Below are 26,963 nucleotides of genomic sequence, written 5' to 3' on the forward strand. Positions count from 1 at the left end.
AGTGCACTGCCTATATTTGTATCTTCATGAAACAAAGAATTCAGAAAAAGATAACCAGTTATTTATTAAATTTGTGAAAGTAAAGAAAGGTCAGAAAGTAGCCAGCCTGTCACTTTCATCTGACTGCATCATATAGTGCTTGTTTTCTAGCTACTTCTAAATCCAGAGAGCACACTGTCAGAGCTCAGGCTACCACAGCTTTCCTCAAAAAAAGTATCTCAGGATGAAATTTATGCAGTTGTTACATGGTCTTCCTTACATGCCTTTGCTAAACATTACAGTCTGAACATTTTATCTAGGTCCAGAGCTTCCTTTGTGGCTTCTGTTCTCAAATGCCTGTTATCCTAATTTCTCTCAAGGTCTGCTGGGGATTTTATCCATTTGTTTTAAGGGTCTATATTATATTCTCTAAAGCTGACAATGTCGAATCTGACATTGTCGACACGAGAATATCGAACACTCAGAATCTCGAGCGTGTAAACGGAAATCTCTGTAAGGGGAGATTTCCGTTTACTGCAATGTAGCGCAGTCTCAAAGTTGGGGTCCAGTATTTGTCATTTTGGGAGGACATGGTCAACAGACCACATTGCTTTGCCAAGGATGGTCTGCACCTTTCCCCTCTAGGCTTTTGAATACTGGCTAAGGTTTTGTTTCCCCATAGTACCTTTTTTAGGCAATGCCAAATTGACAAACCTACCAACATAGCAAAATCAACTCACGAGAACCTCAAGGTATTACTGTTCAATGCCAGGAGCCAAAATAAAAAACTACACTCCCTACAAGCCTTCCTCACCATTAAGACTGTAGATATATGTGCAGTTACCGAGACATGGTTTAAAGTGGCAGAAAGTACCCTGGCAGTGCAAGGTTTCAGTTCCTTCCAAATTTTAGACCACTTTTGAAAACACAAACAAGGCCTAAAGGTGGAGGTTTATTGATATACATGAATAATAAGCATAACTCTAGGGTGGTCAAACAGGATGACATGCTGAAGTTCCTGCAGGTGCAGATCACCACAGACAAAATCACATAGCATATCCTAGCCAGCTGTTTGTCACCCTCCATGTCCCAAAAAGCTCACAGTGCATACTTGGGCCTACTGAATACACTTACCATCCAACCTAGCACCCTACTAATGGGATATAGATGGGAATTCTACATGGCTTCAAATCTACAAGCACAGAGATTCCTGGAATTCGTAAATACAAAGATCCTTGACCAAATAGTGAATACACCTAATAGAGGATACACTGGTCCTTGTACTCACAAATATGGCAGAATGCTGCACACCCCCAGTGTGTCATCCTCCCTGGTAAGGTCCAACCATAAAGCTGCCTCCTTCAAAAATCTAAATCAACTGCGTAATCACATTAAAACCAATAACATCAACTATTCCAAGGTAATTTACCTGTTATTAAGTAATGGTTTCTCAAAATTCAGTGTCCCTTCAAGCTTTGAGAACACATTAGCTTATGCTAAATTGCTCTCAGAAACTCTGTAGAACTGTGTTGATATCTGCATAGAGGCTGCTGTACCTGCCAGAGGTAAGCCCAGAACTAGCCACAGAAACAAACTGCCCAGGTGGCATCCCAAATTAAAGAGGATATACAACAAAAGGAAAAACAAAATTAGGGCAAAAATCAGGAAGGGTATTCTCAAAAAGATAAAAACTCTGTCATCAAAGTAAATAGGCAACTAAGAGAGCTAATTAGGTCAAGCAAAGCCAACTTTAAGGTTCAGATATCCTCCCAGGTGAAAGATAACCATAAGGCCTTCTATAGCTATGTCAGAAACCTCAAGGGCAGCACACAGCAATGTGCTGAATTCGTGGTTAATGGTGCTATATTCACCAAGCCTGGCAATATTGCAAACCTGTTAACAGACAAATTCATTTCCAACTTTACCCCTGTCTCACCCCCTACCATCCCCTCAGTAATATACTCAAATATAACCCCTCTAACTATAACTAGGGAGCATGTACTGACTACACTCACTAAAGCCAAGAACATGGCCTCAGTGGGCCCCAGTAATATCCCAGGATGCCTCCCGAATAGTTTAAAAATGATTTATCAGGACCCCAGAGTCATTATTTAACAATAATCTTAAAAGAGGCTTTGTGCCATGTGAATGGAGGACTGCAACCATCATCCCACTTCATAAGGGAGGACCTTCAACAGATCCTGGAAACTACAGATTCATTAGTCTGACTAGTCTTATTTGCAAAGCCATGTGAAGAATTATCATGGAAATTATCAAATAGGACACTTCCATACACAGGATCCATCCTAGTTTGGCTTTGTCAAAGGAAGGTCATGCTTACTGAATCTGGTGGAATTTTTTGAAAAGGTGACATAGGCAATAGATGAAGGGAAACAGTGCATACTGCTTACCTAGATCTGGTGAAGGGATTTGATACAATAACCCACTTGGGCATTGTCAACACACTTGCAGAACTAGGTATAAATCTCTTTAAAATATGCTGAATAGGTAACTTGCTCACTGATAGGGCTCAGGGGGTTAGAATAGGTGAGGCCACTTCCACAAAGAGGCCAGTCACCAGTGGAATCCCCAAGGGCTCTTTGCTAGGCCCAGTTCTCTTTGACAACTACTTCTCATATGTCAAAGGCAATGCTAACGGCCTCTGCATAACCAAGCTCTCAGATGACTGCAAACTGGGAACAGTCATTGAATCCCCCAAGACAGGAACACCTTTTAGGAATGTCTAATACAAATAAGTGGTTGTTGCCAAAGCCTCAGCTTAAAACCCAATCCAAGAAATACACTTGTACCTTTTGTTAAGTCTGCCACCTCGGTAGTTGATTCATTAGTCAGGGATCTGGGAAGTCATACAGATAGTAACCTAGCTTTCGACCATGTGCCCAAGGTAGTAAGAAAATCCTTCTATGTTGCTCATCTTATAAGCAATGCCATGGCATCTAGCTCCAGAGAGGTGGTCATACCACTGTACTTTGCCCTCATCAGGCCCATAACAGAGTATAATGCCTCCTTCGGTATATACCTGACCAGACACATGCAGCAACTAGAAAATCCACAAAGATTCCTTACAAAAAGAATACAGGGATTCAGTACAGTATTCTGCGCTGATCGTTTCAAAGCCCTGTCTGTTTACTTGGTATTATACAGACTTCTTAAAGGTGATCTTTACCTGGTATACAAGGCATCCCTGGACCCTGTTTTGATGAACCATTTGCACGTCCACAAAACAAACAACATCAGAACTACTAAATTAAAAGACCTAAATTTTGCTTGCAACATAAATAGGACACATTGGAGAGACAGATATGTTTCTCAGAGAAATCCCATTCTCTGAAACAGGCTCCCCATCCATGTTCATAGGTTCATAGGTTCATACTAGGCTATCTGCCCAGGGGCAATTATAAGCCTAGCCCGATTTTATTTGGCTTACGCCACCCCTTGATTTGAGTATACTGTGCCCTTTTTACGGTTTAGTTTACTGTGCCTCTGTCTAATAATGACACGGAAGTAATCCCCGGAACAAACCTACGATCCCCCATCCACTCATCAAGATTCTTCTTGAAGAGATTCAATGAGGTGCTCTGCCTAACATGAATTGGAATTCTATTCCAGAGCGAAGGGAGCCTCTGGGTTATGAATCTGTCCCTCCAGCAAGTCCTATTTATTTCTGTGCTGAGGTTCAAATCCCTCAAGCGTGTGGCTCTAAGGGATTTAGATTTACTGAGGTGGAGCATGTCCATTAATTCTGGATTGGACATAGCTTTATATGTTAGGCATAGATCACCTCGAAGTAGGCGGTATGCAACTGAGTAGAGCTGGAGTTTTTTTAACCGAGCAGCATATGGCATCTGTTTGAGTCCCTTGATCCTCTTGGTGAGGTACTTTTGGGGTCTTTCTAATTGCTGTAGGTGTCGGGTAAGGTACATCCCAAAAGGGGCATTGTATTCTATGGTGGGCCTGATGAGGGATGAATAAAGGGGCATGATTACCTCTCTTGATCTAGATGTGAATCCTTTCATGATGAGGTGGGCCATGTAGAAGGTCTTTCTAACCACTTTGGCAATGTGGTTGTCAAAGGAGAGATTGCTATCAACTTGGGTCCCCAGATCCCTAATTACTTTCTCTGTACTTAATGGTTTACCGCCTATGTGGTAGTTTGTGGGCACATTGTTTTTGCCAAAGGGTATGACTATACACTTTTTGGCATTTAGCTTTAGACCATGGCTCTGGCACCAGTTATCCATCTCTGTGAGACCTTTTTGAAGGATGTTTGTGTCGGCTGGAGAGTCGATTATGGTGCCCAGTTTGCAGTCATCTGCGAACTTGGTGAGCCATAGTCCTCCCATGTTGGCCTGTACCTCGGAAAAGTATATACCGAACAAGAGCGGTTCCAGGACAGAACCTTGTGGGACACCACTTGTGACTGGTTTCGAGTCTGACATGGCTCCAGCAACTCTCACTCTGTGGGTTCTGTCTTTGAGCCAGTTTGCGACCCATCTTGTGACATAGGGGTTTATATTTAAGCTGGATAGCTTATCTATGATGCCCACGTGGGGTATTGTGTCAAATGCCTTTGCTAGGTCTAGATAGGCTGTGTGGACTATCTTCCCTTCATCTATGGCTTTGGTGACTGTTTCAAAGAAGTCAACCAGGTTCAAAAGGCAGGATCTGCCCTTGACGAAGCCAAATTGGGTAGGATCTAGTGTCTGTAGGTCCCCAATGTCTTTGTTTATGAGCTCCATGATGAGACTAAGCTAGTCAGGCTTATGGGGCGATAGTTTCCTGGGTCCGTGGAGGCTCCACCTTTGTGGAGTGGGACCACTGTTGCTGTACGCCATTCTGTGGGCACATATCTTGTAGTGAGGCTGAGATTGTACAGCTGTTTTATTTGAGAGATTAGTTCTTCTTGGAGTTCATGTAGGACGCAACCTGGGACGCCATCTGGTCCCATGGAAGCAGTGTTTTTTGCTTTGGAGAGGGCAGCCTTCACCTGAGCATCAGAGATGTTTGGGAGGCAGCCCCCTGCTGGGATAGACACTTGCTCTTTTGGGGGGGGTGGAGAAGTTTGCACTGAACCTGTCTGCCAAGATATTGGCGATGTCTGTGGGTTCAGTGTATTTTTTGTCGTTTAGAATCAACTCAGAACAAGTCTGGGAGTTGCATCCCAGGTTCCCAACATAACTGAAAAAAGCCTTATGATTGTCTTTAGTGTCCTGTGCAATTTTTCTCTCAAAGCTGGCCTTGGAGGATTTTATGAGGGATCGTAATTTTTGCTAGTACTGATCAGAGATGCCTTCCCTATTAGGGATTTTGCTCTATCATGTAGTATCTTCCTCCTTCTGTTGTACAGTCTATTTATGGCTGGGGTACACCAGACTGGACGCCTGCCTTTGGATGATTGGGTCTTGGTTTTGTTTGGGATAGCTTGATCCATGCATTCCTGGAGATGTCCGTAGAATGCGTTTATATAGGATTCTGCAGTTTGGGCCGTAGTTTCCACTGGCCCTGGGGCCTTGAAAGATTTCACTTCGGTTTTGAGAAGTGAGAAGTTCGCTTTTGAGAAGTTTTTCACTGTGGTTTTCTGGGCTGGGGGTGGGGTCGGGATGTGGATATCCAGTGAAATTAATTTATGGCCTGATCTTACCAATGAAGGATATACTTCTGGTATGGAGCATAGAGTCCCCATGTTGGTAATGATCAGGTCTAGTATGTTATCCCCTCTTGTGGGAGTGGTGACTAGTTGTTCCATAGTATTTGAGTTTATAATTTCCAGGAACCTTTGGGCTAAGGCGCTGGGGCTTGAGTAGTGCTCCCAGTCTATGTTTGGGTAGTTGAAGTCACCCAATATAATGGTGTTCGGAGAGATCTTCATGTTCTCTAATGTTTTCAGGAAAGCCGAGTGGGATTCATGACTTTGAGAGGGTGGTCTGTAGGATGCTATAAACTGAAAAGCAGTTTTGCCCACTGTTAGTTGCACATGGATGGTCTCTGATACTTCATGCAATGCCACTAACCTGGAGGTGTGGATATCCTTGATAAATATGGAAACTCCCCCTCCTTTTGTGGTTCGGTCTGGGTTTTGGGGCCGAAAAGCATGATATGAGGTATAACCTGGTAGTGCTGGGGTGCTCTCTGGAGCCTTGAACCAGGTTTCTGTCACTGCACATATTCGATGTTCTCCATACTAATTAGAGCTTCGAGTGCGTGCATCTTGAGGATAAGACTTCTGGCGTTTAGCAGCATTACCCTTAGTTTCTTGTACCTTGTGCTGTCTATGGAGGTGCGTTTGACTTTTGAGCCTTGCCTAAAAAAGGCACTATGGGGGTGGCCAGAGCCTTTGCCAGTATCCGAAAGCCCAGTGGTGACAGGTGCAAGCCGTCCCTAGCGAAGCAACGTGGCTTGTCGAGCATGTCATCCCAGGCTGATAGACACTGGATCCCCTTTGAATGACACCAACATTTTAGCCAATTGTTAAAATCGATCATTTTGTCTTTGTACTGTGGCATCATTTTAGGTGAGGGTAAGATGCTGCTCAAGGTCAGGGTCATACCGGCCTGGGCTACATGATCAGAGAGCTCCTCTATGTCTCTTTTCATGTAGTCCAGGGAGGTACGTCTCAGGTCATTCACACCAGCATGTACAATGACTGAGTCATATTTGTATTTGCTATGGAGTGACCTGAGTGCTTGTGTTATGTGGCAGATCCTAGCGCCCGACAGGCAGCTCACTGTGACCTTCTCTTTGTTCAGCCTGGTGAGTGGGACGTCAGTGTGTCTGACAATAGAGTCACCTATTACAAGAGTATCGGGTGCGTTATTCAGCCTTAAGGGCTGTGGCTGCTTGGCACACTGACTTTGTGGGCTATGTGTTGTGCGTGTTTTGTTTTGGGGTGGCGTTTGCTTGGATGTCTGCTTTGGAGGTCTGTGTTGCTTAGGTAGATTTTTATTTAGAGCCTCTGAGTATGTTTTAGGGTATTTATGTGTTTGGTTTGCTGATGTGGTGGGACTATGTGATACTGGAATTGTGTTGTGTGAGGTTACCTTCTCTTCCTGACTGGTTATACCAGTTTTGAGATGAGAGAGCTCAGCCTCCAGTTTGGCTATATGTGAAGCAGAGTTCCTCCCTATCCCTATTTAAGCGCATCTTGTACCAATGGATGGGTAAGTGGAAATTCACCCATGGTCTCACTGCTTCATCCCCTATAAATCAAATTTGTGGGTCACATTTGTGTTGCACAGCTAGGCTTTTAAAAAGCCTTAGAGGTCATTAGCCTAGTATACACCTATGAACGTATGAACTTCCCCTACTCTTTGGAGTGTCTAGATGGCACTGGAGGGCTCCTACAGCAGTAACAAAGATGCCTAAGGAAAGTGGCAGCATGGAGGAGGAGAGAAAAGCTACATAGAGTTTGGAGGTGGAAAGTGATCATTTTAGAAAGTATTGTTTGACGGTGGATGTTACAAATGAGCAGCGTTTAGATGTCTTCATGGAGAAGGAAGTTTGTGAGTATGTTGAAGCGGTGCATATAACAGAACTGGTGTCAGGAGTGCTTGTAGATTAAATTCTGTTGATAATTGAGCAGGATGATCCAGGTGACAGTTCTGCTGTTTCATGGAGTGATCTGGCAGATGACCTTTTCAGACATGCTAAGGATGGCATTGTGGAAAAGGAACCAGGTAATGGCAGCAGAGAATACTGCAGTTAAAACTTATGCAGCAGTGACAGAGTAAAATAGGAAAGCAGCAACAAACTTAGAAGATAATGCAGTAACTAAAAGATATGCAACAGTGACAGCAAGCAAAAAAGGTGAGCAGTGAAAAACTGTAAGGACATTTTAAAAAGAAAAAAAAGACCGTGAGAAAAAGAAGAAAAATTCTGACACTGTAATAGAAAGATATAAAGGAAATTTGATAACTGTTATGGGTTTTTAGTACTTGCTGTGGGATCTTTTGCACCCACCAAGTTACCACCAGCTCAAGCAGAGGGGCCCTCAGTTTAAAGTCTCATCCAAAGCGTAACTCACCCAGGATTGAAGCACCCCCCTTATGCTGCACTACAGTGTCTTCAACCCATCTACCAGGTACGGGAATAGAACCCATAGACTTCTACACTAAATGCGTGTGAACTACCTGTTCCACCACTGACGCTGACACCTAGAGGAGCACCAAAGGTCTATAATTGTCTACTGAGTGCTAAATTGTCACCTGTTCTGAGTGATCATTAGTCTGGTAATTATATGTTTTCCTTTACTATATTCATGGAGTTACACATTCTGGAGAAGTAGCTGGGGGCACTGTACTACAGGAGAGGGGAGGAGTGTGAGCTAGTCAAAGACCTCATTATTTTCATGCATGATGGAGGCTTCAGGAATCAGTCTGTCTATTTCAGTGTACAGACAGAGTCATTCTGTTAATTTATATTTATGCAACAGAAAACAACAGGCAGGATAAAGAAGTTACATCTCTATTCTAACAGCTGTTACGAGTTGTGTTTCATGGGGCTCTGTATTTTTTTTTAAACTGTTCTGAGATATGAAACTCTAAAATTGGATGTGAATAACCAAATAATATGATGGTGATGATGAGGATGATGATGATGATTGCAAATGTAATAACATGATTACTTCACCGATGCTGATGTTCTCCAAGATGACCCATAAAAAATGCCCACCTAGGTTAGTAATAGTAATGACCTTAACTTCGATGTTTGTAAATGTGCTGTTATGACACTTGGCAACACACTTAAACTCTACAAAATAATCATCAATCATAACAGAGACACTTTTATTAAACATCGAGGGACAGTAATAGACAGTAGTTTAAACTTTATATTAAATATTATAAACCAAAAAGCCATGACGGGAACGAAGACTGACATTAAACAGATAAAATAAAAGCCAAATAGCTTTCGTGATTTGCAGGTATTTATGTGGATATGTATTTATATGTTGTAATATATTGTGGCAGTTCTCATCCAGTGATGTGCCAAAATGAATGTTGGTCTTTGTATTTTTTGTAAATAGTTAACATTTTCCAAGTAATATGGCTTTTAGTAATGTACATAGTGTGTTTTCATACTGTTTTGCTTCTCTTTAAAGCAAGCAGGTGCCCTTTTTTTTTAATTAGTTAAACGTTTCCCACAGACAGTGCTATTAGTAAGCAGTCATCTTATTATGTGATGTATGAAAAGGAGAGCTATTGCTTTTGTAATCAGCGAATTTGGCCTCATGATGCAGGGGGGAGTTTGTTCCTGGGACAGCAGTTCTAGAGAATATGCTGTAGCATAGAAAATATAGTCTGAAAAAACTTGAAGTAGCATGAAGATTTTTACTCAGAATCTAGACAGTAGAACATTGTGTGAAATCACCTCATCAGTGTTGCAGAGCTGAAATGAGACACTGTATATTTTTTTTCACCTGTGCCAAGTACTAGTCACTTCTGCTACCTTATTTGATACCACATTGATGGGTACAGTGGTGAGATCTGGCACAATTTTTCCACGCTAAAAAGGTATTGTGTAATTTTTGCTGCCTATAAGATCATTAATTAAGCAAATTTTCCTGGTTGGGAGTCAGCAGTCCAGTGCTGCGAGGTGTGAGCTTTTGTGCTCAGTACATCTGTGTTGGTTGTTGAGTCAAGATGATGACCGTGGAGTAGATTGGTGGTGGGGGGGGGGGTGATGAGTGCCAAGTCCATGTCATTGCTGAAGACAGTTCCATCGATTATGCAACTAACCAAGGAGGAAGAACTGGAGGCATACCTGTCAGCCTTTGAATAATTCAGCCACCAGGAAGGATGATGGGAAGAGAATGTCTGGGCTAGAATCCTCTCAGCACAGTTAACTGGCAATTCTTTAAAAGCTTTTCTGGGCATGGAAGGGACTGAATATCAGTACTATGATAATGTTAAAAAGCACTGTTATGGAAAGCTGGTGTTCCTTCTGAGGCACAAGTTTAAAAGTTTTGTAACTGGACATTTTCTTCTAACAAAATGCTATGATTTCAACTATTTGATTTAAAACATGTACTTTAAATTATGATTAGATCTTGAGTCAACATGCTAAAAATGATAGAAATGTTAGCCACTGAAAGAGCTTTGCTTGCTACTTTAAGAAATTTGGAATTTCAAGACGACTGCAAGGACACTAAAAAGTTTGTTGTACTAGTAGAGAAATTGTTATGCAATGAAATTCTGTTTAAAACTGAGCAGTCTAGATCTACAGTAAAGTCTTTGTTATAAAATGATAGAACAGAAAGTATCAAATGTAGACATACTGTGCTATAAATGTGGAGAGAGGGGTTACATAGCCAGTATTTGTAGTAATAACACTGTTTTGCCTGTAGCCAATGAAAACATACTACTGATGATGTTAAACCTAAGGAATCTGATATATTATCTGCAAAGAATAGTTCACGCAGCTTTCTGCTGTTATGAAATTGCAGATGACTTGAGGTGGGGTTTATACCTCTATTGTGTCTGGCTGCTGGAGTGGTTTCACTGGACAATAACAGAAGCTTTCTTGTGCATCATTGTCAAGGGCCTACACAGGCTATGCTTTACATGGGCTTCACTTTCAGTGCATAATGTTACTGTTTGGCCTCTCCTCTGTACCCAGCTTGTTTACTACGGTGAAAGCTATGTGGTGGAGGCCTTTGCAGAAGGAGGAACTTCCGTTCTCTCCCATGAATGTCTTACTCCTATTAGCCATTATACTTTGTTCTATTGGAAGCATCAGCTTATCCCACTTAACTCTTACCTTCTTTCCCTTTCAGGTAAATTCCTTCAATTCTTTATTAATTATTGTCCACAACTTCTCCTTGGTTGATAAAAGTATGCCTGACTGGTATACAACACTAAGGCTGAGGGGACTAAGAACATTTTCACTTGTATCTTACTATCCATATCTATAAATAAGAGTTTCCAGTTTCTCAATTTTTGTATTATCTTTTGTTTAGTCTCTTCCTGTATATTCTTAGCTGTCACAACAGAAGCTTTTTTTAATCCATAGTCCTACATACTTCATCTTATCATGTCCCCATAAATATGGGTATTGCTGAACTAGTTTCTGTTGAGTACATAATTTACAGCTATAGCCTTTGTTTTATCTTCATTTAAGGACATCTCAGTGTTGTAGAACACTTGAAACTGTCTGAAAGTCTTCCACAACACTGAGATAGCCTTTTCTGGAATTATCAGGTACAACTTTTCTTGATTACCATACCAATTATATCCTTGTATTTCTGAGTCCCTTGTTTTCTTTGCCAGTGGCTCCAAATATAGAGCAAATAACAAAGGGGAAATAGGACACCCCTGCCTGGTTCCTCTGTTCAAAGACAGCTTATCTGAGAGGAACCCTCCCACTTTAATGCTTGCCTCCAATCCTTCATATATCCTTCTAATTAACCCTATTATTGTATCAGGGGAATGCAAATGCTTCTAATACCCAACTCATAAAATCCCAGCTTACTCTATCAAATGCTTCACTGCATCAAGACTCACCAACAACAGAGGCATTTTCTTACATTCTGCTTCCCTCTGGATCATCGTTATATTAATGTCAAATGTTTGCCTCCCCTCCACAAACCACACTGATCTATATCTGTCAATTTTAGATATTATAGATGTAAACACTTTATAATTGTAGTTTAAAATTTAAATTGATCTATATGATGCTGGGTCTGAGGGGTCTTTGCCATCTTTAGGTAATAGAACCACCACAGCTTTCTTCCAACATTTTGGTGCTTCTCCTCCTTTTAAAATACTGTTAAACAAAATCTTGCAGATCTTTATCACTTTCTTACCTCTTAATTTCCAAGCTTCCACAGGAATAACATCTGTTCCTGGAGACTTTACTGAAGCTTGATTATATATCGCTGTTTTTATCTCCTCACCTCCTATTTTAACTGTTTGTTGATGACTGTTATCTACCTCTAACCTTTGCATAATTAAGTCTTCCATTAATATTTCCATTTGTACTCTTTCTTGATTTCTACATTTCTCTGCTTTATACAAATTTTCATAAAATTTCCTGAATATCTCTAAAACCTCTGTAGGATCTCTAGTTATTTTTCTTGTTATAGGTTCTCTAAGTTTGGCGACAACCCTTTAAACATTCTGTTGCCTAAGTCATTGTGCTAAAAGCTTTTGTGCTTTGGAGTTATCAAAAAATAGTTGCTTAACTGCAGTCTTTCTAAACTTCTGTATATTATTGATATACTACCTTATTTTCTGTTTAGTACTCTATTGTTCTGTGAGAGTACCCTTATTTTGCAGTACTTTAACCTTTGTCAGCCCCTCTAAGTAATTTCTATTAATTCTTAACCATATATCTTTGTCATTTATTTCAACCCTACTTTTAAACTCCATTTTCATTTTATCCAGTCATTAACTATAGCTTTTGAAGATATTTCTGCCTTCCTTAATAGCTCTTGAATAATTTCCACTACCCATTCCTTAAATTCAGGTAGATGGGATATTGCCAATGTCTTATTTTTCCTTTATTACCCTGCATTTTTATCTTGGTTTTATTGGTACACGATCAGAAATATTTGCTGGATATGTGTCGCAGCTGTCAGTTAAATGCATGTGTACCTATGAAATGTAATTTCTATCTAGTCTAGCCCAGTTATTGTACCTTGGGAAATAATGTTTAGATTATGTCTGAGTTCCTACTACTAAATTCACATCTTCCATACCAAATATTTTCATAAATTTCTTCAGAAATCTACTCTCTTTTTTTATATTGTCCCTTCTAGTTCCCCTGATACATCCTCACTATTGCAAATCAAATTCCAGTCCTCACATATAAGCAATATTCCATGCCAAAAGCTGATAATTTTTCCCAGAATTTTCTTAAGCACTATAGTAGCAATTTTCAGTGGAATATAAATACATGCATTGTGATCCTCCTCCTTCCTTGCCAGTAGCCTTTACTACCAGAAATATACCGTTTTTGTCATTTTTCCTTTCATCTGTCACTATTGGAGCCCCTCTAGCAATTAGTATAGTTACTTCAATTTCTCTCTGTCCCAGATATTCTGATGAATATCTAATCTGAAATCCTGTCTTTGTCCAATTCACATGCTCATTTCTTTTTAAATGTGTCTCCTGCAGCATTGCTGTTTGCACTCTGTATTTCTTAATATAATTCAGTAATCTTTCCTTTTTATCTATACCTGTTTCAGGATAATATGCACTGCATGACCATCATGATAAAACGCTATGGTTCCCAACTACTATACTGACAGTTTTTTGAATGTGTATTTCCAGCTTTTGTGTTACATGCATATATTAATGTTTGACAGGCTGATTTTTCTAAAGTTGTTTCTTATCACCATTTGAATGTGTCACATTTTCAAGACTTTTTGTTTTAATGAAAACCCAGAAACAAAAAAAACTAAATTCAAAACACCTTCATCCCCTATTAACTTGGAGCAAACACACAAAACTATGTACATCTTCATAACATGAAAGTTAATTCTCCAGAAGGGAGCAATTTCCCCAGATTGACGACTGCACTTACAGGCATTATCTAACCTAAAATTAAGGTTATCAATGCTAAAGCATATGCTGCAGCTTGTGCTCCCTCTTACACTGATTGCTGTCTGTTCTTTTATTATCTCTCTTCCCCTCCTAGATATGAAAATAGCTTGTATGCTTTCAGAAAACATTAACTTTTAGCCCTAAGAAAAAGTGCATTGGCTATCTTTAAATAAAACTAAGTTGCACACTTTTCTATTAACTACATAAAAGTATTAAGAATGCTAGGGAGATTGTTGAATTTCTTTCACTGAACTGCTTGCCATTGTACCTTTAAAGTTTGCATTTACCTCAGCAAAAAAATACTCAGGATTCTCAAGATTAATTGCTTGCACCTGCAGACTGCTCGTCTTCTTGGAAGTGTGCTCAGCAATGAGTCTTTGTAAATTTCATTCAGAAAAGAATGTACAGCTGCCCTGAGCTTCAGACATCGCAACTTCACTGAACTTTCCATTGGAAAACAAACAAGCTAATATCTTTGCAGTTGTAAGAAGTTTAACATTTTCATTGCTTTCATCATTTTCACTTATTTTTAAAACTATGTGCTTACAAAAAGAACCGCTTGCATCTTAAACCAAAGATAGTAGTCTAGGCATTCACCCTTGTAAAGTAAAAAGATAAAATATTCTAATTCTACATATAATACACTCAGTTCACTTTTGTACCCCACCCCCACAACAGCAGCCCAAGATTGTAGCATATGGGCATTAAACTTGCTTTTGTCCAGCCTTTTTTTCTCTTGTTATACTGTAAAGCCTGTATTTCTTACTACTAAAAAATTCTTGTTTACTTTAATATCTTAAACAGATACAACAGCGTATACACACACTGAAAAGACTTGCCCCTATTTAAAATACTCCCTGACTACACACTACACAAAATTGTTTTACTGTATATAACATGCAGTTTATATCATGAAATGTTTTATACAAATACTAATAAGAACAAAAATAGTCCAAATACCAGGAACCAACACGAAGTACAATATCCAATCACAAACCCATACTGAAGAAAAGACAATTGCAGTTGGTGTAGAGTATAAAAATGTTTATTGGTACAACCACATATATAAAAACAAACTGAGTGCTTTCATCTGCCTGTAACCTTGACTTCTTCAGAGTTAAACCAATAAGTACAAATAAGCTTTTAAATGCTCCTCGCAGCAAGCCCCATGATACACATCTACCTATTAAATTTTTTGTAAGGTTTATATTTTTTGTTAATTGGGACTCTTCCACTTACCATTGCAGAAAGTTTTCAGTATCAGATATAAAATGTACTTAAAATATTAACTGGTCTGCAAGAAGCCCTTCTGCAGTGGGACATTATTACCCTTTCGAGTGTCCCCTGTATGTAAACAGCTTCTGGATCTTCTTGTAAGTTGGTCAAGTATATCATTTTGCATTCCTGTGTTTTTCATGATCTTTTTGGTTCTTCTTGCTCAGTTCTTGGGTTTACTTGATTTCTGCATACAACATCCACAGCAACATACTTTCCTGAGGGCAACTCTGTCAAATGTCCAGATTTTTGCCTCATATTTTTGGTCTATTTCTTGTAAAATTTGTGGTTTTCTGGTAAATCACTGAGGATTGAAGTCATTACGTAATGACATATATTTGAGTTTCAGACTTCATATGTTTCAGAAAATGCACACTAGTACTAATCCTGTTGTTCTAATGGCTTTCTAAGTTTATAACAGCAATATTTAAAATATGTCCCTATTTTTTTACCTTTGTTCCCCCCTGCCTTATTTTAGGCTTTGTCCAGATTCTTGCACTAAGAGATTCAGAGGTATGCCTGAGAGTATAAGTAGAGGTTAGTACTGATGTGTTCCAAGCTAGATCACCAGAAGATGAAATACACACAGCTTCTCCCTGCAGCTGATAATGTTGAGTGATAATGTTGAGCACTTACCTGTTAGTTTGACCATCAGTTGCACTTGACTTTGGGGCTAAATGTGGTCATACTGTTTTAAAACTTGATCTGAAGTTGTTGTCTTCATTTGCTCTTCAACCTGTAGGACACAGATCCAGGATGGATCCAGTTCAGCCACATTTCTTCAGCATTGGATCTGAGCTCCAACTCCTCCCCTACCCATAATACCCCTGTCTCCTTCCTCCCTTCATATCTCATTTGCCGCGTCTAACATGTGCATCGTGGTCCATGCTCTAAATGATTTTTTGGGTAAGTTTTTCTGGGTTTTCTAACTATCTTTAGTCTTTTCTATCTCCCCTTTCACTTTTCTTGCTCTTTGTGCTCAGAGCTGGATGTTTGAGTCCTCCCCAGAGCCCCCCCCCGAGGAGGTTCCTCGAAAATGCATGTGTAAAAGGAGAGACTTAGACTCCCCACCAAAGTCTCTCATGGAGGACAACGACATGGAGGAAGGGGAGGGTTCCCCCTGATCACCCCCAGAGGATGTCTCATTTGGAGACATCATGGAGATCCTGCGGCAGCGTGGGGAGTGGTCTGTCCAAAAACCCAACCCTGACGAGTTGGTGTTCCTGGAGGTGTTTGGCGCAGGACCCCCTCCTTCCTGGGTGTCCCCCTCCTGCAGATCTGCCGGTGGATCTTGTTACAGCTTGGGCATGGAAGGAGCCCGACACAGTGGAGCTTACCCCAATTGCACTGATAAGGTCCTCGGTGCCCCTTCTGATAAACCACACTGGTCAAAGGGATCCCCTGTCGATGCCATGGTGGCGGCGACCACCAAGGAGGACCTCACACAGGAGAGCTCCACAGTCCATCCACTGGACCGAGAGTCTAGGACCTTGGACCATTTTGGGAAGTGGATCTATGTTTCAGCAATGTTCTCTGTACGTGCGCTTTACTACATGGCACACATTATTAGGCTTCAGTGAGACCTAGCGAAGGAGGTCACCGAGTCTATCCCAGGGTCCATGTCAGTGGAGGATAGGAAGCTTTTGTCCTCTCGAATGGCCACCCTCACCTCCATCGCCAATACCGCTATGCAGCTTCTCTCTCACCTTACCGAGTGCGTCGCTAGAGTTGCCGGAGCGGGCATTGCCATCAGGTGTCAAGCCTGGCTCCGACTTTGTACCTTCTCAGAGCCCTTCAAGGCATCATTTACAAATGTCCCGTATGATGGTTCCACTCTTTTTGAAAGATGGTATGTGACACATTGGTTCAGAGCGAGAAGGATGGGAAGACTATGTCTGCCATTGGAATCTACTTCTCAACCCCTCAGTGATCCTTCTCCAGGAATCAGTGGGCGGTGAAGATGATGTGGTTCCAGAAGTCTCAGGTTTATTCCCAGGATGCTAAGCACTCGCTCTCCCCCAGAGGCAGAGGGGGATTTGACAGATGCCACCCTCATGGCAGAGGGGATCCGAGGAACCAAGGGTCTCGGGATTTGCTCTCAGACAGGCCCGAGCAGCTGCTCTGAAGGGTTTTCTGGCTGCTCATCTCTGGAGGCAGTCAGGGGTTGACTTTCACTACACCCAACAGCCAGGGAGTCAATTACAGATAATCAGTGGGTGTTGAAAATCATATCCAGAGCATATTCAACCCCCTTCTTTCAAAGGCCATTTCCAGCCAAACACCTTCCAGACATTCCACCTGTGCAAGGGGAGGCAGCAACACAGGAAATTTCCAAGCTGTTAGAAAAATGAGTCATCCAGCCCATCCCCCAGATCAGTCCCGATAAGGCGTCTTTTTCAGGTTCTTTTTAATGCCAAATATATGGAGCTTTTATTCCCAGGATGCTAAGCTATATGTGGAGCTTTTCTCCCCGGGCCTCTGCTGAAAATGGAAATATATCCAGTTGGACTAGCCCGGTCAACAAATGTAAAATAAAATAAAATAAATAAATAAATAAGACAGGGGACTTAAGACCCATTTTTGATCTTTAGGCCTTAAACCTGTCAGTTGCCAAGACAAAATTCCAGATAGTCACCCTCCAATCTATCCTGCCCTTTCTGCAGGAAAACGACTAGATGTGCTCGGTGGACCTTCAGGATTCATACTATGGCATCAAAATGGACAGGCCCTCTGGGAGGTTCCTCCACTTCCGGCTGGGGACCAATTATTATCAGTTCAGAGTGCTACCCTTTGGTCTCACCACAGCCCCCAGGGTGTTCAACAAAGTGATGGCAGTGGTAGCAGCTCACCTGCGGCTGCAGGGCTTCCAGGTCTTCCCCTGCCTGGATGATTGGCTCATTTTTGCTCCCTCCAGGCATTGACTCAGCCAAGCCTGGGATTTCCTTATTCAGAATGCCCACCAGTTGGGCATCACCATAAATCTCAACAAATCCCTGTTAGAACCAGTTCAGGGTCTGGACTTCATTGGAACCCATTTAGGTGCCATTCTGACGAAGGTTTTCCTGACACCAGACAGACTTCAGTCCCTCAAATATCATGTCTTGCACATTCTTCAAGTTTCATCTCCTCCACCAGAGTTTGTTTTAAGGGTATTAGGGTCCATGGCAGCTACGATCATCCTCATTCCCACAGCTTGATTACACATGAGGGTGCTCTAATGGACTCTGGTGGTCCAATGGCCATTTCTAGGTCTACCATTGGCACATCCTGCTCTTCTATCACAAGAATGCAGGGATTCTCTTCTCTGGTGGATTCAGTCCGTGGAACTTCTTCTTGGATGCCTGTTTATTCTTCCCTTCCCTCTGACCATGGTGACCACCCTACTCAGGTGGAGGAGCATTGCTTGGGGAAGGACAGTTCAAGGCACGTGGTCTTCCCTGGAGACCCAGGTACATATCAATGTCCTGGAGATGAGGGCGGTGCTATTGGCATTGCAAGCTCTCATGCCCATCTTCCTCTAGGGACAATTGCTATCTAGACAGACAATATGTCAGTAGTCTGTTACATCAACAAACAGGGGGAAACCAGGTCTTATCCCCTTTGCCATGAAGCCATGAGGTTGTGGGAGTAGGCAATCCCCACACGCCATTTTCTGGTGGCAATGCACATTACAGGGAGGTACAACATTCTAGTGGACAAGCTCAGCAGGTCTATCCTGATGCCTTACGAGTGGTCTCTGAATCCTTCAGTAACAAATCAGATCTTTCTAAAGTGGGGTCAGCCTTACTGCGATTTCTTCATCTCTCCTTCCAACACGAAGTGCAACGAGTTCTTCGCTCTGAACCCCTCTCTCATGCTTGACCCACCAGTCTTCTCTATGCTTATCCTCTACTTCCCCTGATCCCGAAACTTATTCAGAAAGCGCAAAGGCTGGGGAGCTCAGTCATCCTCATTGCCCCCTTTTGGCCTCACCAAGTATGGTTCTCTTCACTGTGGTGTCATGTAGTGTGTCCTCCCTGGATGTTGGATCCAGTTCTGGATCTCATTTCACATCCCTCAGGGATTCCACATCCAGATCTGGCCAGTCTGAAGCTCACCGCTTGGCTGCTCCAGTTCCCATGATAGTTAGGACTCCTGGGCTATCTTGGTAGCTGCTCATAAATCTTCCAGGAGGATGGTTTGTTGGAGTAAGTGGAAATGTTTCTCAATTTGAGCATCTCATCATTATTTGGAATCCCTTCACTGCTCTGGTTCCTGTTGTCTTACAGTTTCTGGCAGGTATTTTTCAACAGGGTGCCAGCTTCTGTATGGTTAAAGTTCAGTTTGCGGCTATTTCTAATATTTATATTATATTTTGTGTTGATTGGGACTCTTCCACTTACCATTGCAGAAGGTTTTCAGTGTCAGATATAAAATGTACTTAAAATATTAACTGGTCTGCAAGAAGCCCTTCTGCAGTGGAACATTATTACACTTTTGAGTGTCTCCTGTATGTGAACAACTTCTGGATTTTCTTGTAAGTTGGTCAAGTGTATCATTTTTGCTTGATTTCTGCATACAACATCCACAGCAACATACTTTCCTGAGAGCATCTCTCTCAAATGTCCAGATTTTTGCCTCATATTTTTGGTCTATTTCTTGTGCAATATTTAAAATTTGTCCCTATTTTTGGACTTTTGTCCCCCCTCCTTATTTTGGGCTCTGTCCAGATTCTTGCACTAAGAGGTTCAGAGCAGAGATATGCCTGGGAGTATAAGTGGAGGTTAGTATTCTTGTGTTCAAAGCTAGATCACCAGAAGATGAAATATGCACAGCTTCCCACTGCAGAAGATGTTCTAACAGATCAGCTGATAATGTTGAGCACATATCTCTTAGTTTTAACACTATTTTAAAACTTGTTTTATTTTGTGTTATTTTACTTTTATATTAGGAAACACAGTGGAGAAAAGCCATATGAATGTGATAGATGTGGACAGAGATTTGCTCAGGCCAGCACCTTAACATATCATGTTCGTCGACATACTGGGGAGAAACCATACATCTGTGACACCTGCGGGAAAGCATTTGTAGTCTCCAGCTCATTAATCACACATGAAAGAAAGCACACTGGTAAGAGACAGGACTGTAGTGCTGTCAGCAACTTATTAATTTGTCTGTTTTTGTTTCAGAATGTTTAACACAGAAACCATATGAAAATTACATTGATATCCCCTTAAATTCTTTACGCACTGTTTCACAAATTAGTTGTAATCCTCCTATACTGATGATGGTGTCATTCAGTAGTTCATTCATTTTTGATGAAATGTGATTCATTGTAATTGAATTTTATGTTTAGCCACAGAGTGTGTGTGTGTGTGTGTGTGTGTGTGTGTGTGTGTGTGTGTGTGTGTGTGTGTGTGTGCGCGTACGTACATGCATGTGTGCTTGCATGTGTGTGTGCGTGTTTGTGTCTATGTGTATGTATGTGTTTATATGTATGTGCATGAGCAAGTGTGTGTATGCATGACTGCCTCATCAAACATCAACACTGACCACTTTAGAGCAATTGTAAAATTGTCACAAATAAAACTAAAACTACTTTTGCAGGGGGGAAGTTCCCAGCACTCCCCATGTCCCTTACTAATTGTTTATACCAACTCTGATCCCACAACAGTGGCAAGTTCCTTTACTCCACTGCCAAACAGTCTAATAGAATATGCTGTCGGCAAAAACTCCATACAAAAGAACATTCACTTATATGAGTGTTAGCTCTTATTTACTGGTTGAAAAAAGCATGTGTTCTTCGCTCTGATGATCTGTAACTCTGTATGTATCTCTCTGTGTGTATGTATATGTATATATATATATATATATCTATATCTATATATATATATGTATATATATATATATATATATATATATATATATATATATAAATAATGAATATGTGAATATATATAAAGAGAGAGAGAGAAACACACACATGCAGACCTGCATCTGTCTTTATATGTTGTGAAATACAAAAATGCAGCAGAAGTCAGCAGTGATAAAATAACATAGTTTTAAGTACAAAGAAAAAATTCTGGTTCTTTCCATGTCATACTGTAAGACCAAAGATCATGTGAATTTTTTTACCACCTCTTTTTTCTGTAATTATGAATGCAATTATATTAAAGTAAAAGCAGAACAGTACAGGCTGTTCCCTTTTAAAGTGCATAATTCTTGACAAGTAAAGGGCAGTGGAGTAGCCCTAGTCTATTCATCCACCCTATCCATTATTCCCTATAACAAACCCATTCCTCAGTTCTCAAATGCAGAATTAGTATTAGCCCTATTTCAAATAAATAAACACAAACACATATGCATAGCCTCACTATACATCCCCCCAGGAGACAATATCTCAGTACTTGAAGATATCCTATCCTGGCTTTCTACCAATATCAGTAATGAAACTATTATTATGGGAGACACAAATATTAACTGGACTTCCATTCATTCCCCTACACACCCCTTAAACATCAACCTATATAACTACTCTCAGCTCATCAACCTCACTACCAGACCCTCTAAAGACTTCTCCAGTGATAGTACCCTAGACTGGATGTTAGTCTCTCACCCCCACTACTACACTGATAGTGGAATCCTTCCTGATTCCCTCAGTGACCACCTTCCCATCTTTACCAGACGTCTTCCATCTCCATTACAAGCAACTCCTAATTACATCACCACTCGCAACCTAAAAAACTTAAACCCAGTAACCTTCTCTGACTCCCTAAAATCAATAAATTGGAATCCCCTAAAAACTCTACCCCTGGACAATGCTGTTTCACATTTCAGTACAACTTTCCTAAAACTGCTGGATAGTTTTGCCTCCTTACAAACCAAAAGAGTAAGAAGCAATACTGCCCCCTGGCTAACAAAAAACACTCTAACTACCATGCGACTCAGAGACAAAACCTGGGCACGTTACCAAAGAGACAAAACTCCCACCTTCCTTCAAGAATTCAAAACACTTCGTAACACAGTTAAAAAGCTTATCACAACAGATAGACAGAATTACTTCACCTTACTCCAAAACAACCATAAAACCAATCCCAAAAAATTCTGGAAAGGCATCACTACCCTCACAAAACCTGGTTCAAGAGAAAACTCAAGCCCAGCCCCTAATGGATTAGATATAGATCTGGCTACCCAATTCAACTCTTTTTTTTTTTCATATACTCTGTTTCCAAACTAACCACATCCTTCTCTAACAACAACTCACCCCCTACTTCTGCATCCATTCCCTTGCCACCCCCCTCATCTCCTATCTCTCAACTCCCACCTTTCTCCCTAAAACCTGTTCCTACTTCTACCATCAAAAAACTCCTACAAAAACTCAAACCATGCACCAATGCCCCCGATAACATTCCCTCCTTCTTCCTCAGCATAGCTGCCAAAGCCATTGCCTTCCCCATCAGCATCCTAATCAATCGCTCTATCCAAGAAGGTCTTGTACCTACACTCTGGAAAAAGGCTTTCATCATTCCCTTGCACAAAGGAGGCAATAATAACAATATTACTAACTTTCGTCCCATTGCCATCCTCTCTCCTATATCAAATCTCCTTGAGAAATGTATTCATCTTCAACTCCTTCCTTATCTCTTAGACAATAACTTACTAACTTCCACACAACACGGATTCAGACCCAATCGCAGCACCATGACCGCCCTCCTTTCCTTCCTGGAAACTGTAAATATAGCCAGAGACTCTAGCTGTACTGTATCTACCATCTTTCTGGACCTCTCTAAGGCTTTCGATACCATCTCTCACAACCTTCTCCTAACTAAACTATATAACCTAAACCTATCCCCTTCCTCTCTCAGTTGGTTTAACAGCTATCTCTCCAACAGGCAACAAGCTGTCAAATGAAAAAAGCCATCTCCTCCTACCTCAACACACCCACCGGTGTTCCCCATAGTTCCATTTTAGGTCCTCTCCTCATCAATATATTCATAAATGATTTCTTTCACTCAATTCATCATGCTAAACTTATTCAATATGCAGATGATTCTACAATTATCTGTGCAGCCACATCCATTCCCACTCTCTTAAAACTGACCCAAGAAGCCTTTTCTACCACAGAACAGTGGATGAAGGACAATCATCTAGCACTCAATGCATCAAAAACCAAACTTATGGTATTTACCCCCTCAAAAACCAACACCATTGATAAAAAACTTTTCTCCATCACTAGCCAGAATAATACACCTCTTGAACTAGTATCCGAAACCAAGCTACTAGGAGTCCAGATTGATGACCAGCTCAAATTCAAGAGCCATCTACAACTAAACATAAAAAAAATTCACCAAAAACTTGGCATGCTCTACCGACACAATCGATTTCTCACTACATCTCCTAAGCTCACTCTAGCTACTACATTTCTCATCCCTTCCCTCCTTTATGGATCCCCTCTCCTAATAAACCTACAATCAGCTCTCAAAACAAAACTGTCCTCCTGTTATAATAAAATTGCCAAATTTGCCACTAGCCACAAATCATCTACCCATCACTGTGCATCTCTCCACAAAATTAACTGGCTAGAGCTTCCCAACTATCTCTCCTATACTCAGCTCACTTTTGCTCACAAACTCATCTTTCATCCCTCCCTCTGTCCCTTCCTCAGCTCTACCTTTAAAATGCACCTGCCACAAAGACTCCTAAGATCCAATAACCAAAACCTTATTGAGCTGTACAAACCCCTTCACTCTCCGGGACAAAACCTCCTGTCCTTTGACCTGGCACGCATATGGAACTTCCTTCCTCCCTCCATTCGTACCACCACCAACCTCCCTGTTTTTAAAAAATCACTTCATTCACATCTAACTTCCGCATGGGAATGTTCCTGCTCCCACCCCTCATAGCCTATTCTCCATTTCCTACAAGCAACTACTCCATATATTAAGAGACACTAAATAATAAGCCAACTGTAATAACATCTTATAATTCTCTAAGCATACAACTCCATTCGAGAAACTATATATTCACTACAGCAATTTTGTTTTTTTCTTACAAGATTTAACCAAAAAATTTTTTTTCATGCACCTGCTTAATTCTTAGCTTTCAACAAATGAAATCTATCATGGCATTGTAACTGCTTAATCTTTGCTATGTCTAGAAGCTACAAATAACTGAAATTGTAAACTTCTGTAAACTTTTTAATCTTTGTTTGGTCTTGAAGGTTCAAATGACTGAAAATGTAAACTTTTGTCACAATTGTTCTGTAGTTTAGTCTTTAACCTACAAATGATTGAAATTGTAAACTGTAATCTTTGTTTTGGAGCTTTTCTCCCCAGGACTCCATTGAAAACGGGTTCTTCTTGGCCCAATGGACTATCCTGGTAAACCAACTGCAAATAAATAAATAAAGTAAATAATAAAATAGCACAGCTGGAACACTAACCATTGTCTACCATAGAATAATAATTTTAAGAAGTCAATGATAGGTCTGCCATATAGGGCATTTATGTTATTACATTGAATGGATTAGCGCTAGAATGAAAACTTTGGAATTTTCTATGCATTCTTGAAAGTGATGGTGCATTGAAAATGATGATAGTAAAAATGCAATTATAGAAATGACGGTGCTGACAAAGATGAAAGTTAAGATGATGGTGATGATAATTTCAAAAATGCAGTAACAATGAAGATGATGTGATGACAGTGATGAAAACGTGATGACATTATAGATGAAGATGCAGTGAATATAATGAAAAGTTAATGAACATGACTAAGATGACAATAAAATGAGGATGATAAAAATACAATGATGCCAGTGATATTGGTATTGGTTAATTTGTTTAAATCAGTTTGCTCATTTGCTGCTGTTATATTAAAAAAAAAAAAAAATATATATATATATATATATATATATATATATATATATAGATAGATATATATATATATATATATATATATATATATATATATATATATACACACATACACTTTCATCGCTGCTTAGCTAGGGTTAAACTATTCCCGGCGCCATAAAGTCTACTCTTCAAATTTTCGCTTAGAACTAGCCAGTTTTTTTAGTTTTAGCACTAAAATCAGTTTCTTTGAGCTCAGCAATTGTTGTAAACACTAAGTAAGCTACAAATTACTACAGCACTCAACTTTCCTCACTTGTCTAGAGGAAAATAGTTTTTAGTACTTAATAAGTAAGCACCTATCCAAGCATGTCTAAGGGTTAGCTCCCGGTGTTTTCTCCTGTCTACCTGATGAATCTGGGCATCTTGGGGCAATGCAGCAATTGCCTCATGTACACAGACAACCCTCTCCTCCTACCATCCAGCACTACAACCTGTCAGAGATGCACTTATATAGCCAAACTGGAAGCAAAGCTCTCTTCACCCAAGACTGGACAGGACAGTCAAGAGGAGAAGGTAAACACTTGCACCACACCACACGCATCACATAGTCCCTCAAAAACTACACCACCAAAACACACACATAGAAATGCGAAACACACACCTACATTCGCGGGGGCTCTCAGTAAAAATCTGCTCAAGCAACAGAGACCTCCAAAGCAGAAATGCATGCAGCCTCTACCCCCTAACACAACCCAAATGACCCATAGCCCACAAACTCAGTGTGCCACTCAACCACAGCCCATAAGACATAACAACATACCCAACACTCTAGACATAGGTGACTGTAGTCAGGCACACTGATGTTCCACTCACCAGGCTAAACAAGGAGAACGTTACTGTCAGCTGCCTGTTGACTGCCAGCATCCACCACATAACGCACGCACTCAGGTCACTCCACAACAAGTACAAATATGACTCTGTCATTGTCCATTTTGGTGTGAATGACCTGAGACATACCTCCCTGGACTACTTGAAAAGAGACATGGAGGAGCTCTCCGATCTTGTAGCCCAGGCAGGTATGACCCTAGCCCTGAGTACCATCCTGCCATCACCCAGAATGATACCACAGTACAAGGACAAAATGATTGACTTCAGCAATTGGCTAAGCTTCTGGTGTCATTCTAAGGGGATCCAGTATCTGTCTGCCTGGGATGACATGATCAACAGACCATGATGCTTTGCCAGAGATGGCCTGCACCTGTTACCCTTGGGATTCTGGATACTGGCTAAGGCTCTTGCTACCCCTAAGTGCCTTTTTTAGGTAAGGTTCAAATGACAAATTCACCACCTTAACAGGTGCAAGCAAACAAAATCTGAGGGTAATGCTACTCAATGCTAGAAGTCTAAACCTCAAAATGCATTCACTCGAGGCACTCCTTAAAATGGAGAACATCGACATCTGTGCAGTGACAGAGACCTGGTTCAAGGCTCTAGAGAGCACCCCTGAATTACCAGGCTATAATTCATATGACACCTTTCGGCCACCTAACCTGGATCGAAACACTAAAGGCGGATGTGTGTGCATATTCATTAAGGATATCCACACCTCCAGGCTAGTTGCTCAGCATAATGCATCCGAGATTATCTGAGTGCAACTAACTCTGGGCAAGACCGCAATCCAAATTGTAACTTGCTACAGATCCCGCACCATGCCCCAGGATTCCCACTTCTCATTTCTTAATACGCTGGAAAATATTACGATACAACCCAACACCCTAATAATGGGCGATATCAACTACCCCACCATTAACTGGGAAAACTAGTCATGTACCAACTCTTTTGCTCAACGTTTTCGGGAATTCATAAATTCCAGTGCCTTGGATCAACTTATCCACACCACCACCACACCACCACCAGAGGCAGCAATATCTTAGACTTGGTCATTACCAACATGGGCGACCAGTGTTCCACACCAGAGGTCAATTCCTCGTTGGTCAGATCCGACCACAAGCTAATCACCCTAGATGTCCACATCCTGCCCCCACCAACCCCATTAGGGAAATCACCATAAAAAATTTCTCCAAAGCCAACATCACGCTTCTTAAGACAGAAGTGGCAAACTTCATGACACCCATGCAGACGGACAATAGAGGTACGACTGCTGAATCCTACACAAATGCACTTTATAAACACTTACACGAGTGCATGGATCATGCTATCCCTAACAGAACCAAGATGCTATCCTCCAAAAAAAGGTAGCCAATCTGATGGTCCCCTGCCATAAACAAACTCTACAACAGAAGAAAGAAACTGTTGC

General features: G+C 40.9%; 1 protein-coding gene across 1 annotated transcript in view; it reads left to right on the forward strand.

The window, feature by feature from the left end:
* Positions 1-26,963, forward strand: part of MYNN (myoneurin) — a 655,694-nt gene that overhangs the window by 277,830 nt on the left and 350,901 nt on the right. Inside the window, exon 5 of the mRNA XM_044070083.1 lies at positions 19,744-19,922. Coding sequence (XP_043926018.1) covers positions 19,744-19,922 — 179 coding nt within the window. The remainder of the gene's footprint in view (positions 1-19,743; positions 19,923-26,963) is intronic.

The sequence above is a fragment of the Protopterus annectens genome, chromosome 4.part1, assembly GCF_019279795.1.
Source record: "Protopterus annectens isolate FY-2018-M chromosome 4.part1, PAN1.0, whole genome shotgun sequence".
NCBI lineage: Eukaryota > Metazoa > Chordata > Ceratodontiformes > Protopteridae > Protopterus > Protopterus annectens.